Raw genomic sequence first — 14,556 nt, 5'->3', positions numbered from 1 at the left:
CTATGCACATGTACCCTAGAACGTAAAGTATAATAATAAAAAATTAAATTAAATTAAAAAAATAAAAAATAAAATAAAATTAATGTGTCCTTACCAGTGTTGCTGGATATAAAATCAATATTTTAAAAATACTGCATTTCTATACAGTAGCTACAAACAGAAAATATAATTTCTAAAAGAATAGCATTTGCAATATCAACAAAAATACATGATCCCAATAACTCAAAAATAAAAACTCGAGCTGGGCATGGTGGCTCATGCCTGCAATCCCAACAATTTGGGAGGCTGAGGCAGGTGGATTGCTTAAGCCCAAGAGTTTGAGATTCCCCTGGCAACTTGGCAAAACCCCATCTCTACTAAAAATACAAAAATTAGCTGAGCATGGTGGCGCAGGCTTGTAGTCCCAGCTTCTCAGAAGGCTTAGATGGGAGGATCATTTGAGACTTGGAGATGGAAACTGCAGTGAATCGAGATCAGGCCACTGTACAGAGCGAGACCCTGTCTCAAAAACAAGCAAACAAATGAAAAAAACAAAACAAAACAAAAAACTTATGCATGGCCTTAAATATAAAAGAAAAATTTTTAACTACTGAAAATCATTAAATTAGCACTACCGAAATGGAGAGACTTACCATACTCATGGAAAAGAAGACTTGATATTAGAGAAATGTCAGTGCTTCATGAATTATTTATAAATTTGCAATTCCTAACAAAATCATGAAAGGACTTTTCATGGAATGAAAAATTGATGTTTAAATTTATATGAAAGAGTCAAGGACCAAGAATAACCCAAGTAGAGAGAAAGATTATTAATCTGTACTAATTAAGACCGTGTTGTCATGGGGATAAATATATAAGTGAATGCAAGAGAAAAGAACCATAGAAGAGAAAATACACCAAGTACTGGGGTAATTGGTTCTCCATAAGGAAAAAAATATTGAATATCTCACTTCCTACACAGTAATCAACTCTAGATAAAGACCAGAATGCATCAAGGAAAACTTTAACATGTTCAGAAGACTATATAGGTCATTTTTTCTGAAATTAAGGTAGGGAAGGTGTTATTAAATAAGCCACAAAAAGCACAAAACATGAGAAAAATAATGATACATTTGACTATATTAAAAAATAAAGTTTCTGTTTTTTAGACGATACCATTAAAAGCAAACTAACAAGTGAAAAAGAAAAGAAAACACAAGCTACAGTCTGGGAAAAGACATTTGCAACACATGTTATCAATGAAATATTAGTATGTAATAGAAATGTGTGTGTGTTCTACCAATTTCTTAGAAAAGCAGAACTCAGTGGGAAAAATGGGCAAAATATAAGAAATAGCAATTAACAGAAGAGAAACTCCACATGGCCAATAATCAGGAAAATACTCTTAGTCTCTCAATAAGTAGAGAAAGGCAAATTAACACACAGTAATGAGATACCATTTTATACCCATCAGCTTGGCAAAAAGTTAAAGATTGACAATATCAGGTGCCAACAATGGTGCAGGCTGCATTGTAGAGCAGTGGGAACTCTTTTACTTGCCAGTGGTAAAATTCCTTTGGAGAAAAATTTGGCAGTATATATAGTAAAGTTGAAATGTCCAACCCAGAGTGGCCACTCCTAGTTTTAAACTTTAAAGAAGCTCTTGCACATGTGCTAAATGATACATACGAAATCATAAAAGCAACATTGTAAAAATGAAAAAAAAAGGAAATACCCAAAGATCAGTCATTAGGAAAAATTAATTTCTTACAATGGAATATTGTATAGTAAATATTCTAGAACTACACACATCAACCCACATGACTCTCACATACAAAACATAAAGCAGAAAAGAAAGCTGAAGACAGAATAATATTAATATCATTGATGACATGTAAAATTGTGAAAAACAGTACTATATATTATTTAGGTATACATACATCTGTAGTAAAAGCATAAAAACATGAATAGTCTAAATTTTAGATAAATTCTAAATTTAAGAGAATGAAGAGGAAGAAAGGTATACAGGGGTTTCAAATGTATTTGTAATGTTTTATATTTTAAGCTGATCTGTGGGTCCATGGGTGTTATACTATTCTTATACTTTAATTGTGAAATATTTTATGAAATATTTTCAAGGCAATATTAATGTTATTTTAATTGAATTAGATACTTTGTTCAGAATATAGTATCATATTTGAAATGTGATCTGAAAAGTCAATAATAAGCTTAAAATTTTGTTATAAAAATAATCAGATATATGCAAATTTCAAAAATCTATGAAGATTTTTTTTTTTTTCTGCTCAGTGCTGAGGCTTAAGATTTTATAATTTTAATCTGTAGGTTGTACTTTGCATTTTGAAGAGTCTAAGAATACATTCCATATCTTCAAATATTTTATTGTGGGCAATTTACAATAACATAGCCTGGGTAATGACAATGTGTGAGTATATAAATTTAATTTATAGTCTACTGAATTCATTTTTCCTCCTAAGCACTGATTTCACATACAGAATATTGTACACATTGAGGTATTTGGTTGGTTAAATTCCATATACACTGGAATAAAGTTTAATTTTAAACTGCATTTTTGGTTACATTTGTAGTAAACGAATGTGAAGCACAATTGGGGAAACTGGGGTATTTATCACTTAAATAGCTATACTTCCTCAGCAATTGAAAAAAATGGGCTACCTCAAATCTATAGACAATATATGACAATATTTTATTTACTTATTTAGAGACAGTCTCCCTCTGTCACCCAGGCTGGAGTGCAGTGGCATGATCATAGCTTACTCTAACCTGGAACTCATGAGCTCAAGTAATCTTCTTGTCTCAGCCTCCCGAGTAGCTGGAACTACAGGCATGCACCACCGCCCCCAGCATGTTTCTCATATTTAACAGTCCTGATATATTTCCAGTGAGACAGTTAAGATAACCTTATCTGTGAACAAACCAGTAACATAATAATAATAATGATAGCAAATGTTTATTGACTTATGTACCAGGTACTGTGCAGAACACTCTATAATGATTATTTCACCAATCCTCACATTATCCCTTGAAAATAGGGACCATTATTATCCTTATTTTGTAAGAAATTGAAGTAACCTGCCCAAGATGCCTAACTAGTAAGGGATGAAGCCAAAATTTGAACCAGGCAAATGTGGATTGAAAAAAGCTGGATTGGTCGGGCACAGTGGCTCATGCCTGTAATCCCAGCACTTTAGGAGGCTGAGGTGGGCAGATCACCTGAGGTCAGGAGTTTGAGACCAGCCTGGCCAACATGGTGAAACTCTGTCTCTACTAAAAAAACAAAAATTAGTCGGGCGTGGCGGCAGGCACCTGTAATCTCAGCTACTCGGGAGGCTGAGGCAGGAGAATTGCTTGAACCCAGGAGGCGGATGTTGCAGTGAGCCAAGATCGTGCCATTGCACTCCAGCCTGGGCAACAAGAGCAAGACTTCGTCTCAAAAACAAAACAAAACAAAAAAACAAACAAAAAAATCCCCTGGATTATGTTGCCTCTTATGGATTATGGTCGTACTAATAAAACAAATTTCTAGGCCAGCTTCATTTTCAAGTATTTTGTACCATTGTCCTGTGTACTTAAGGTTTTCACACCATGTGTTCTGATTTAGGGGTTTCAGACATATGGTCTCTGTGGGTACTATGGGAAAAGGAGCCAAGAGACCTGGTCCCTTTCTCAACTGTCACTAGCTTGAGTAGCTTAAGATAAATCTCTGGGACTTAGTTTCTTCACCTGTGAAATGAGAACATTGGAGGATATTCCTTGAGGGCCTTTTTGACTCCAAGAGTGAATAATAATCCTTTAAAAGATGCTCATAAGGCCGGGCACGATGGCTCATGCCTGTAATCCCAGCACTTTGGGAGGCCGAGGTGGGTGGATCACAAGGTCAGGAGTTCAAGACCAGCCTAGCCAAGATGGTGAAACCCTGTCTCCACTAAAAATACAAAAATTAGCCGGGCATGGTGGCGGGCACCTGTAATCCCTGCTACTCAGGAGGCTGAGGCAGAGAATTGCTTGAACCCAGGAGGCAGAGGTTGCGGTGAGCCGAGATTGCGCCACTGCACTCCAGCCTTGGAGACAGAGCAAGACCCCATCTCTAAAAACAAACAAGCAAACAAACAAACAAAGCAGTGGGACGGGCGTGGTGGCTCACGCCTGTAATCCCAACACTTTGGGAGGCTGAGGTGGGCAGATAACAAGGTCAGGAGTTCAAGACCAGCCTGGCCAACATGGCGAAACCCCATCTCTACTAAAAATACAAAAATTTGCTGGGTATGGTGGCACGTGCTTGTAATCCCAGCAGCTTGGGACGCTGAGGCAGGAGAATCGCTTGAACCCAGGAGACAGAGGTTGCAGTGAGCCAAGACCATACCACTGCACTCCAGCCTGGCAACGGAGTCTTAAAAAAAAAAAAAAAGGTTGCAGAGGACTATGATCATGCCTACATGCCTGTGAATAGCCACTACACGCCAGCCTGGGAACCATAACATGAGACCCAGTCTCTTAAAAGAAAAAATAGATTGGGCGCAGTGGCTCACGCCTGTAATCTCAGCACTTTGGGAGGCTGAGGCGGGCCAATTGCCTGAGCTCAGGGGTTCGAGACCATCCTGGCCAATATGACGAAAACCCATCTCTACTAAAAATATCAAAATTAGCTGGGCGTGGTGGCACGCTCCTGTAATCCCAGCTACTCTGGAGGCTTGAGAGAAGAATCGTTTGAACCTGGGAGGCAGAGATTGCAGTGAGCTGAGATCGCACCACTGCACTCCAGCCTGAGCGACAAGAGCGAAACTCCATCTCAAAAAAAAAAAAAAAAGGAAAGAAAAGAAAAAAAAGAAAGAAAAAAGAGTACTTGCAATGATTCAAATGCTACTCAGGAAGAAGAAAAGATTTAAAACTAAAAGTGAATGAGTAATGAGTATTGTGCGTTTAATTTTGATGCTTTAAATCTTTTTATGAAGTTAAGTCTATAAACTTAGAAAATACCTCAGGTGCCCCTAAAGATGTCTATAAACTAGCTTATCAAATAGTTTCATATAAGGGAATTATTTAAAGAGTAAGTCAGAATAACTTTTCCTTAAATTGCTATGATAATCATCATGCTTTTTTCTTTAATCTTTAGAAAGCTGGAAATAATACCTAAACCTACTTCTTGACATGGTATCAAAACAGAGCTTTTGCTGAGAGTTGGATTTATAAAGAAATTATGGTTCGACTGACCTTGGATCTAATTGCCAGAAACAGCAATCTTAAACCCCGAAAAGAAGAAACCATTTCACAGTGCCTGAAGAAAATAACTCATATAAATTTTTCAGACAAAAATATAGATGCAATTGTAAGAACTTTGAAATTATTTCCTATTTTTATATAATTAATAATGTAAAGTTTAGGAATTGGCTTGGGGGCATACCTAATATATTAACTATATTTTCATTATTCTTATCAACTTTTTTTTTGAGGTAGAATCTCTCTCGGTCTGTTGCCCAGGCTGGAATATAGTGACATGATCAAAGCTCACTGCAACCTCCACCTCCCAGGTTCAAGTGACTCTTGTGCCTCAGCCTCCTGAGTAGCTGGGATTACAGGCATGTGCCACCATGGCCAGCTAACTTTTGTATTTTTAGTACAGATGGGGGGGTTTTGCCATGTTGCCAGGTTCGCCATGTTGAGTTCTTGAGCTCAGACTTCTGAGATCAAGAAGTGATCCGCCTGCCTTGGCCTCCCAAAGTGCTGAGATTACACATGTGAGCCACCGCACTTTTGGCCTTATTAACTTGTTTTTATCAGTAAGCTTTATATTGTGTTTTTATTTTAACTTCCTACTTGTGATATTAAATTTGTTAAAATTAAATCTATAAAATATACCATTGTGATTTTTAAATATATACATTTTAAATATTTGTATTACTGTTCTCCTACAACACTGTATAGTGTAGCAAACTAGATTTGAAAATGTATGTTGGGAAATAATTTCATAGACAATAATTACTTTTGTATTATTGTAAAACCTTGAAATATGAATTTTTTAAGTATACCAAAATGTTAAGAAGTAACTATGTGAGTACCATATTTCAAAAGTTTATCAGTAAGACAAGGTTGGGAAGGGGGTGGGGGATAAAAGACTACATATTGGGTACAGTGTACACTGCTCAGGTGAAGGGTGCACTAAAATCTCAGAACTCACCACTAAAGAATTTATCCTGGCTAAGCGCGGTGGGTCATACCTGTAATACAGCCTGGGCAACAAAGTGAGACTATGTCTCAAAAAAGAACCTATCCATGTAACCAAAAACCACCTGTACCCCCAAAACTATGGAAATTAAAATTAAAATTCACACAAGAAAAAAAGAGTTTAACAGTGAAATCTTTTTTGCACATAATTTAACTGGTTATGTAAATGTATGTTATACTGGGTCAATTACATCAGACAAGTTTATGTTTATCTGGATATAATCTGAAACTACATTTTCTCAGCACTAAGGTAATTCTTGGCTGTAATTTGGGAAACTTTAAAGGCTGCAATAACACTCTTAGGCCATCTGTATTGGTATCTGTTGTCTACAGTAAATGCTAGACTACAGGTGAGATAAATTTTCTTGGAAACCCAGGAGCTACCTGAGGGCAGAAATCATGTCTATTGTTTCACATCACTCTAAATCCCTCATCCATTACAATGCCTGACTCATATTACATGCTTAATAAATATTTATTGAACAAATGAAAGAAATACTAATGCCCCAGGCAAAATGATCAATTAAATACTTGATTTTTTTGTAGGGACCCCAACCCAGCTCCCATTCTAGATCCCCTTCTTGTTTCCTGGTGATCCTTCTTCCCATGATTCCTTTGCCCAAACCTCATGTTTCTCTTTTGTTGCCCAGAACTCTCTACTTCATGATATCATATAAGACTACTTTCTCTGGAGAAGCCCCAGTAAAGTCCCTATTTCATACTCTGTCCTCACATCAATCAGTGCTCCTCCAGGGTGGATGATCTTTGATAGAAGGAAGGCAAATTGGTTAAAGTAATTCACACTAAAATGAGAATAACTTCTAAACTTACAGTTTCCAACACATAGCTGTATTTTAAAAGAAGTTAACTTAATTAAGGCTGAGAAATTTTTGAGCAGAACTTCACCACTGGTCTATTTACTCTAGGCTGATCTGCCATGACACAAGAAATGGCAGCCTTTTAAAAAATACCTTTAATTATTTTATCTCAAAAGTAACTGGTAGCTGGGCATGGTGGCACATGCCTATAATCCCAGCTACTCGAGAGGCTGGGGCGCTAGGATCACTTGAGCCCAGGAGTTTGACACCAGTCTGGGCAGACCCTGTTTCAAAAAAAAAAAAAAAAAAAAGTAATTGGTGTTCTTATTCATATAAAATACATATAAAAAGAAAGAATGTAATCCTATTCAGACACAATCACTTTTAATATTTAGGTAATATCCTTTCAGTCTTTTATTCATATAATTTTACAATAGTGGGTCATATTAAATGTACTATTTTCACTTAACTACATATTATGAATTTCACTTAACTATGTATTAGATATTACTGAAGAAACAAAAGGATATTTAATGGTTCTACGGTATTTCTTTTGATAGCATTATCATAGTTTTTTAAAAATTAATGTATGAGGCTGTGTGCGGTGGCTCACACCTGTAATCCTTGCACTTTGGGAGGCCAAGGCAGGTGGATCACAAGGTCAGGAGTTCAAGACCAGCCTAGCCAACATAGTGAAACCCCGTCTCTACTAAAAATACAAAAGTTAGCCAGGCATGGTGGTGCACACCTGTAGTCCCAGCTACTCAGGAGACTGAGGCAGGAGAATCGCTTGAACCCAGGAGGCAGAGGTTATGGTGAGCCAAGATCGTGTCACTGCACTCCAGCCTGGGCAACAGAGCGAGACTCCATCTCAAAACAAAACAAAAAAATTAATCTATTATTCTGGATATCTAGATGACTTCCAGTTTTCAGTATTATAAACCACAATAGTTGACTTCCAATCCTACAGAAATATTAACCCCTATTTGTAATGTTGAGACAATAATTTATTCAATGTTTCAACTTCCAGAGGAGCCTAATGGCTTCCAAGGAAAATTGCTTGCTCTGGGAAAATCTTAACAATTCCAGTTTTATTGATATAATTACAGAATTTCTTAAAAAAAGAAAAAATATTACAGAATTTCTTTTGTAATCAGTCTAGTCTTGTTTTAACTGTGCCAAGAACAGAGAAATACTGTTCTCTTATATTAACCTTAGGGAAATTTGCAGAATGATCAACTGAAAATTTTTGTTAAAAACAAACTTAAGTTTTCAGGAGAAATTACATTTAACATGTTTTTGTTTCCCTTTTAGGAAAACCTCTCTCTTTGCAAAAATCTTAGTGTTTTATATTTATATGATAATTGTATTAGTCAAATCACTAACCTGAATTATGCCACAAATCTGACCCACTTGTACCTACAAAACAATTGTATTTCATGTATAGAGAACCTCAGGTCATTAAAGAAACTGGAAAAACTGTAAGTGCTTTTATTTTTTAATAATGTATCTGATTTTTATGATTATGGTACTTATACTTTTTTGCATGAAGGCATTTCCATTTTTTGCATTAAATTCCAAAAGTAGATTGAATATGAAATTGATATGATTTCATACTTATATGAAAAATAAGCATATGATTCCCACATGGGTTTTGTGGAACAGACCTCAATTTCTATTTTCTCGTACTATTATTAACAAGAAGTAAATTGTTTCACATATAATATTAATAATTTGTGTTTTATTAAGCCTGATACACTTTTCATTCTGGGGAAGGGTTGTCTTAAGGGCTAATAGGGATACTTAAAACATCCTCATGTGGGCTCAACTGATAAAAGAAGTTTCCATGGAACCCAGATGAGTTATGTGCCTTTCAGAATCACACATCTCATACCATCTGGGTCATATAATTGATCCTATTGATGTAAACTTGATTGTAAAACGGCATTTACTGCCTATAGTGATTATAATTAGGCAATGAAGATTGGTGGATCCAATTTCCCAGACTGGAATAACTATCATGCTCCTCAAAGAACCGGCTAAAAGCCTCAGAATGGAGACACAAGAGTTGGCTGGTGAATGCTTATTAAAAATGAAGAGCACTGGGTTCCAACCTACATATCCAAATTAGAATCTCCAGGGGTTAGGCCCAGATATCTTCATTTTTCCTTTTATCTCTTAGTTTTGAGACAGATTCTCGCTCTGCCACCCAGGCTTGAGTGCAGTGGCGTGATCATGACTCATCGCAGCCTTGATGCCCTAGGTCCAAGTGATCTTCCCACTTCAGCTTCCTGAGTAGCTGGGTCCACAAGCATGCACCACAATGACTGGCTGGCTGGCTTATTTATTTATTTATTTAGAGATGGGATCTTCCTAGGTTGCCCAGACTGGTCTTAAACTTCCAGGCTCCCAAAGTGCTGGGATTACAGGTGTGAGCCACTGTGTCTAGCCGTGAAATCTTCATTTTTTAAACCTACAACACAGAAATGGTTATTATCAAACTATCTACCAGGGCTCTTCGAAGAGCCCTGGTAGATAGTTTGATAATAACTATTACAATTTGCTCACTTTTTAAAAAAGCAAAAAAATGTACTTCTAGACTAAATGAAATGTAAGAATATAATTTGTTCTCATTTAGATAAACCAACCTTTCATAGATTTAATATAACACAAAATTCCTCATTTATAATTTTGTTCAGCTCAATGATTTTGTTATTACACTTTTGTCACGCTTAATAAAAACCATGACATTCTCAGAATGTCTATTTAGAACTATGTCTATGTTTTGCAGGTATCTGGGAGGCAATTACATTGCTGTCATAGAAGGTTTAGAAGGATTAGGAGAACTAAGAGAGCTTCATGTTGAGAATCAGAGGCTTCCCCTCGGGGAAAAGCTTCTGTTTGATCCAAGAACTCTTCATTCTCTGGCAGTAAGTTCACATTTGAATATTTTGACAAGGAATATAGTGATTAACAAGTTATAATGAAACAGGAATGTGGTGAAGGTATATTTGGACATTGTACATCCTCTGCATTTTATATGGCCAGCTCAGAGTTTATCTGAGGACTGAAGCTGATTTTCTCAGGTACAATCTCAAAGACTCAGCATTTATAAAGTGGGATAATAAAACTTGCCTCTTTGGGTAACTAGAAGGATGAGAAGAAGAATGTGAAAAGGTATGTTAACTGAAGTTCTAATACAGATGTTCATTCATTCATAATGTGGAGCTTGGTGATTATCACGGCTCAACATTTTAAATTTTAGGAAAAAGCCTAAGGAGAGAGGAATGTGCAATTATTTGGAAACTTTTAAACAATATAGTAGAGAGCCATTGTAATAATAAGTTGTTTTCTTCCGGGATCCTGATTTGATTGTAGATTGCACTACATACAGCTCTACCACATCAGAACTATGTAGGCCTGGGAGCCCTGGGGTTGGGGCTCTAATTGTGTCGCCTGAAACCAGTCACATTGGATGGAGGTGCCATAATAAATTGAGAAGCCAGAGGGTACCACTTAGGCTCCTGCTAATCCTCAAAACAACAGACTTATTGGGATAGGCTAACTTTAATTCTGGGGCAAGGGACATAAATGGGACATGGTAGTTGTTTTACAGATTTCATCAGTTTTATTTTATTTTATTTTTATTTTAAAAATAAAAATAAACTCTGTCACCCAAGTTGGAGTGCAGTGGCACGACCTCTGCTCACTGCAACCTCCACCTCCCCCAGTTCAAGCAGTTCTCCTGCCTCAGCCTCCCAAGTAGCTGGGACTACAGGCATGCGCCACCACACCCGACTAATTTTTGTATTTTTAGTAGAGATGGGGTTTCACCATGTTGGCCAGGCTAGTCTGGGATTAAAGTGTTGGGATTACAGGTGTGAGCCACCGTGCCCAGCCTCATCAGTTTTATTTTAGAGGGCCCAGAAATAGAGGATAGTGGATGGATTTTGACCCAAATTTATAAAAATTAAGAGGTAGTTCTCCCAATACTTTAGTATCAGGAAATATTTTTTCTAAAGGTTGACTGTGCATGGATGCCTCCATGTTTTTTTTAAACTTAAACTAATAAGAACAGATACTGCACTTGATCTTAGCCAAAAGGCCATGAAGCGATGATTGACTCCATCTTGGCAGAGATTCCTAAGCCTCGTAAGATGACTCTGATTTAGTGTTATAGTGTTACAACAATACTGAAATTCCTGTTAATTAGCTAATTATTATTTTAAGTAGTTCCTGAACATATGGATTGATAGGAGAAAACCATATAGACAGGTAGAGAGAAAAATAAAAACCAGATATTATTTTATTCTTGATCATGTTTCCTATTTAGTAAAATAAAGACAAAAACTATTTCTTCCTATGTTAAGTATAATCTTTTTTTGAGACGGAGTTTTGCTCTGTCTCCCAGGTGTGATCTCTGCTCACTGCAACCTCCACCTCCCAGGTTCAAGCGATTCTCCTGCCTCAGTCTCCTGAGTAGCTGGGACTACAGGCGTGCGGCACCATGCCCAGCTAATTTTTTGTATTTTTAGTAGAGATGGGGTTTCGCCATGTTGGCCAGGCTGGTCTTGAACTCCTGACCTCAAGTGATCCGCCCACTTCACCTCCTAAAGTGCTGAGATTATAGGCATGAGCCACCGCACCCAGCCCCTATGTAAGTACAAATGTTAGTAATATTTAGCACGAAATGATAATTTGCTGAAGCTACAGTAAGCATTTTTTCTATATTGTGTTACTTGTTTATGGGGGCATCTTTTTTTCTTTCTTTGCTTTTTGATTCTTGGCTTTTTTATTCTATAAGTTTATTTTGTATCTTGGAAAAGAAAAATATGACTTATAGAGGAATTATAGGGAGAAAGGGTAAGTTATATGACATACTGGGGTTCTCAAACTTTCATCTGAAAAAAAAAATGCAATAAAAAGGATTTCATGGCTTTTGATGTTTTTGCCTAAAGAGGAAAACAACCTGAACTGATCAAGCTTAAAATTTTCAAAGATTAGGATTTCTGGTTCCTATATAAAGTATTTAGACTATTTACTAATGCTAACTTGGTTATTTTTCTTACAGAAATCCCTCTCTATATTGAATATCAGCAATAATAATATTGATGACATTAGAGACTTAGAAATACTGGAGAATCTTAATCAGCTCATAGCCATTGACAACCAACTTCTGCATGTGAAGGTAGTGTAAAGAGAAATTAATTTTTAAGATATTTACATGAAATTATGATTGAAAAGTATGTGTTTTGAAATAGCTATAAAATAAATACATCACATTAGAAACTACTCTGGATTTTTTCTAAAATTAGCTAATGAATCCCTACTTCTTAATGTATTTATGTGTATAATTCTGTCCTCTTATTTAGTTTCCTCCTTTATACTCCAATACCTCTATCCTTCACCAACAGAATAAAAGTTTCTCTGAGAAGGTAAGTATTTCTTCTTTGCATTATTTTCCCATCAAACTTTTTCTTCTAGAGACTAGATTTCTTGCCCCTTAAGCCTGATCTCCCAATGAATGAGTTTCTAGTAACTATGACTAGACCTGAACTCTTTCTTGGCTACTTCTTTTTGGGGAAGTACTTGAAATTATTCTGACTGAACTTACTCTAATTTGTACCAGCTATATTAATGTCATGTTATATCATATCATGCCATATTCATTCAATTATTCATTTAATCAAATATGTATTGGCCATCTACATATTTGTCAGGCACTAATACTACTCAGCGTAGAACAAAGGAAGGAATATATGGTCTTGATCTTCAAGAATTTGAAAACAAGGTCAACCAATCAACCAGTAATGAGACTACAATATGATACTGTTTTTATAAGTATTGTGATAGCCCTAACTCAGCCTAGGGCTATAGAAGGCTTCCTCGAAACAGTCATCCATGAGTTGAGCCATTGCTATGACCTTAAAGTTTCTAGTTTGGCAATGCAATGAGCTGTGGTATAATTTCTTGACATACGAACCACAGGAAGAAGAATGAGCTTTTTTCTCCCAAAACAGCTTTTGTTTCAGAACTACTTCCACACAGCCATTTGGTGACCCTAAAAATGTTACATCGACCTTGTTTCCAAATTCAGATCTATTACCTGGTTCATCCCAAAGCTGCTACAAGCAATAGATAATTATGAAAATAAATATATGTATTCTAGCACAAATGAATTCCTCAAAATATCTAAAATGCCATTGAATAATCAGGTGAATGTTTAAAATAAGAAGACCTTAGGAAGCACAACTCAGTTAGTTGTTTCAACTTACAATATGAAAAATGTAAGACATTCATGGGATAAATTCTGAATTAAAATATATTTTACATTTTATTTTTTTCTTTTTATTTTGAGACGGAGTCTCTGTCGCCCAGACTGGAGTGCAATGGTGAGATCTCGAATCACTGCAACCTCTGCCTCCCAGATCCAAGTGATTCTCCTGCCTCAGCCTCCTGAGTATCTGGGATTACAGGTGCCTGCCACCACACCCAGCTAATTTTTATATTTTCAGTAGAGACGGGATTTCACCAGGTTAGCCAGGTTGGTCTCGAACTCCTGACCTCAGGGGATTCGCCCACCTCGGCCTCCCAAAGTGCTGGGATTACAGGTATGAGCCACTGCACCCGGCCCTTTATTTTATTTTTTGAGACGGAGTCTCACTCTGTTGCCCAGGCTGGAGTGCAGTGGCGTGATCTTGGGTCATTGAAACCTCCACCTCCCAGGTTCAAGTCATTCTCCTGCCTCAGCCTCCTGCATAACTGGGATTACAGATGTGCACCACCATGCCTGGTTTATTTTTGTATTTTAGTAGAGACAGGGTTTCACCATGTTGGCCAGGCTGGTCTCGAACTCCTGAGCTCAAGTGATCTGCCCACCTCAGCCTCCCAAAGTGCTGGGATTCTAGGCGTGAGCCACTGCACCCAGCCTGGTAATGGCCATTACTTTTAAAGAGTTATTCTATTATGCTTTTTAACTCCAAACAGAGAAAGGGGAGTTTGATAACAGGGCAAAACTTCTAGCCTCTAAATGATCCCAAAGGAGGTTTTTCTGCATGACATTAAGACAAAGCTGTTTTGCCTACATGATTACTCTTAGACCATGTTAATAATGCATACCCAGAATAAATGTGCAGCCAAAATAAATACCTTCATTATTGCTGATTATTCTATCTAATGACCAACATCTAAATCCTTTTTTTTTTTTTTTTTTGAGACAGAGTCTCACTCTGTCATCCAGGCTGAAGTGCAGTGGTGTGATCTTGGCTCACTGCCACCTTCACCACCTTGGTTCAAGAGATTCTCCTGCCTCAGCCTCTCGGGTAGCTGGGATTACAGGCATGTGCCACCATGTCCAGCTAAGTTTTGTATTTATAGTAGAGATGGGTTTTTGCCATGTTGGCCAGGCTGGTCTCGAACTTCTAACCTCAGGTGATCTACCTGCCCCAGCCTCCCAAAGTGCTAGGATTACAGGCGTGAGCCACTGCGCCTGACCCAA

General features: G+C 37.1%; 1 protein-coding gene across 1 annotated transcript in view; it reads left to right on the top strand.

Annotated features, from left to right (window-relative positions):
• Nucleotides 1-14,556, top strand: part of PPP1R42 (protein phosphatase 1, regulatory subunit 42) — a 73,736-nt gene that overhangs the window by 12,531 nt on the left and 46,649 nt on the right. Inside the window, exons 2-6 of the mRNA XM_011940910.1 lie at nucleotides 2,323-2,422; nucleotides 5,132-5,344; nucleotides 8,373-8,539; nucleotides 9,850-9,988; nucleotides 12,130-12,246. Of these exons, the coding sequence (XP_011796300.1) occupies nucleotides 5,216-5,344; nucleotides 8,373-8,539; nucleotides 9,850-9,988; nucleotides 12,130-12,246 (552 nt within the window). The 5' untranslated portion in view covers nucleotides 2,323-2,422; nucleotides 5,132-5,215. The remainder of the gene's footprint in view (nucleotides 1-2,322; nucleotides 2,423-5,131; nucleotides 5,345-8,372; nucleotides 8,540-9,849; nucleotides 9,989-12,129; nucleotides 12,247-14,556) is intronic.

This window comes from Colobus angolensis, unplaced genomic scaffold (genome assembly GCF_000951035.1).
Source record: "Colobus angolensis palliatus isolate OR3802 unplaced genomic scaffold, Cang.pa_1.0 Scaffold194, whole genome shotgun sequence".
Taxonomy (NCBI): domain Eukaryota; kingdom Metazoa; phylum Chordata; class Mammalia; order Primates; family Cercopithecidae; genus Colobus; species Colobus angolensis.
This window is presented reverse-complemented; position numbering and strand designations above follow the sequence as displayed.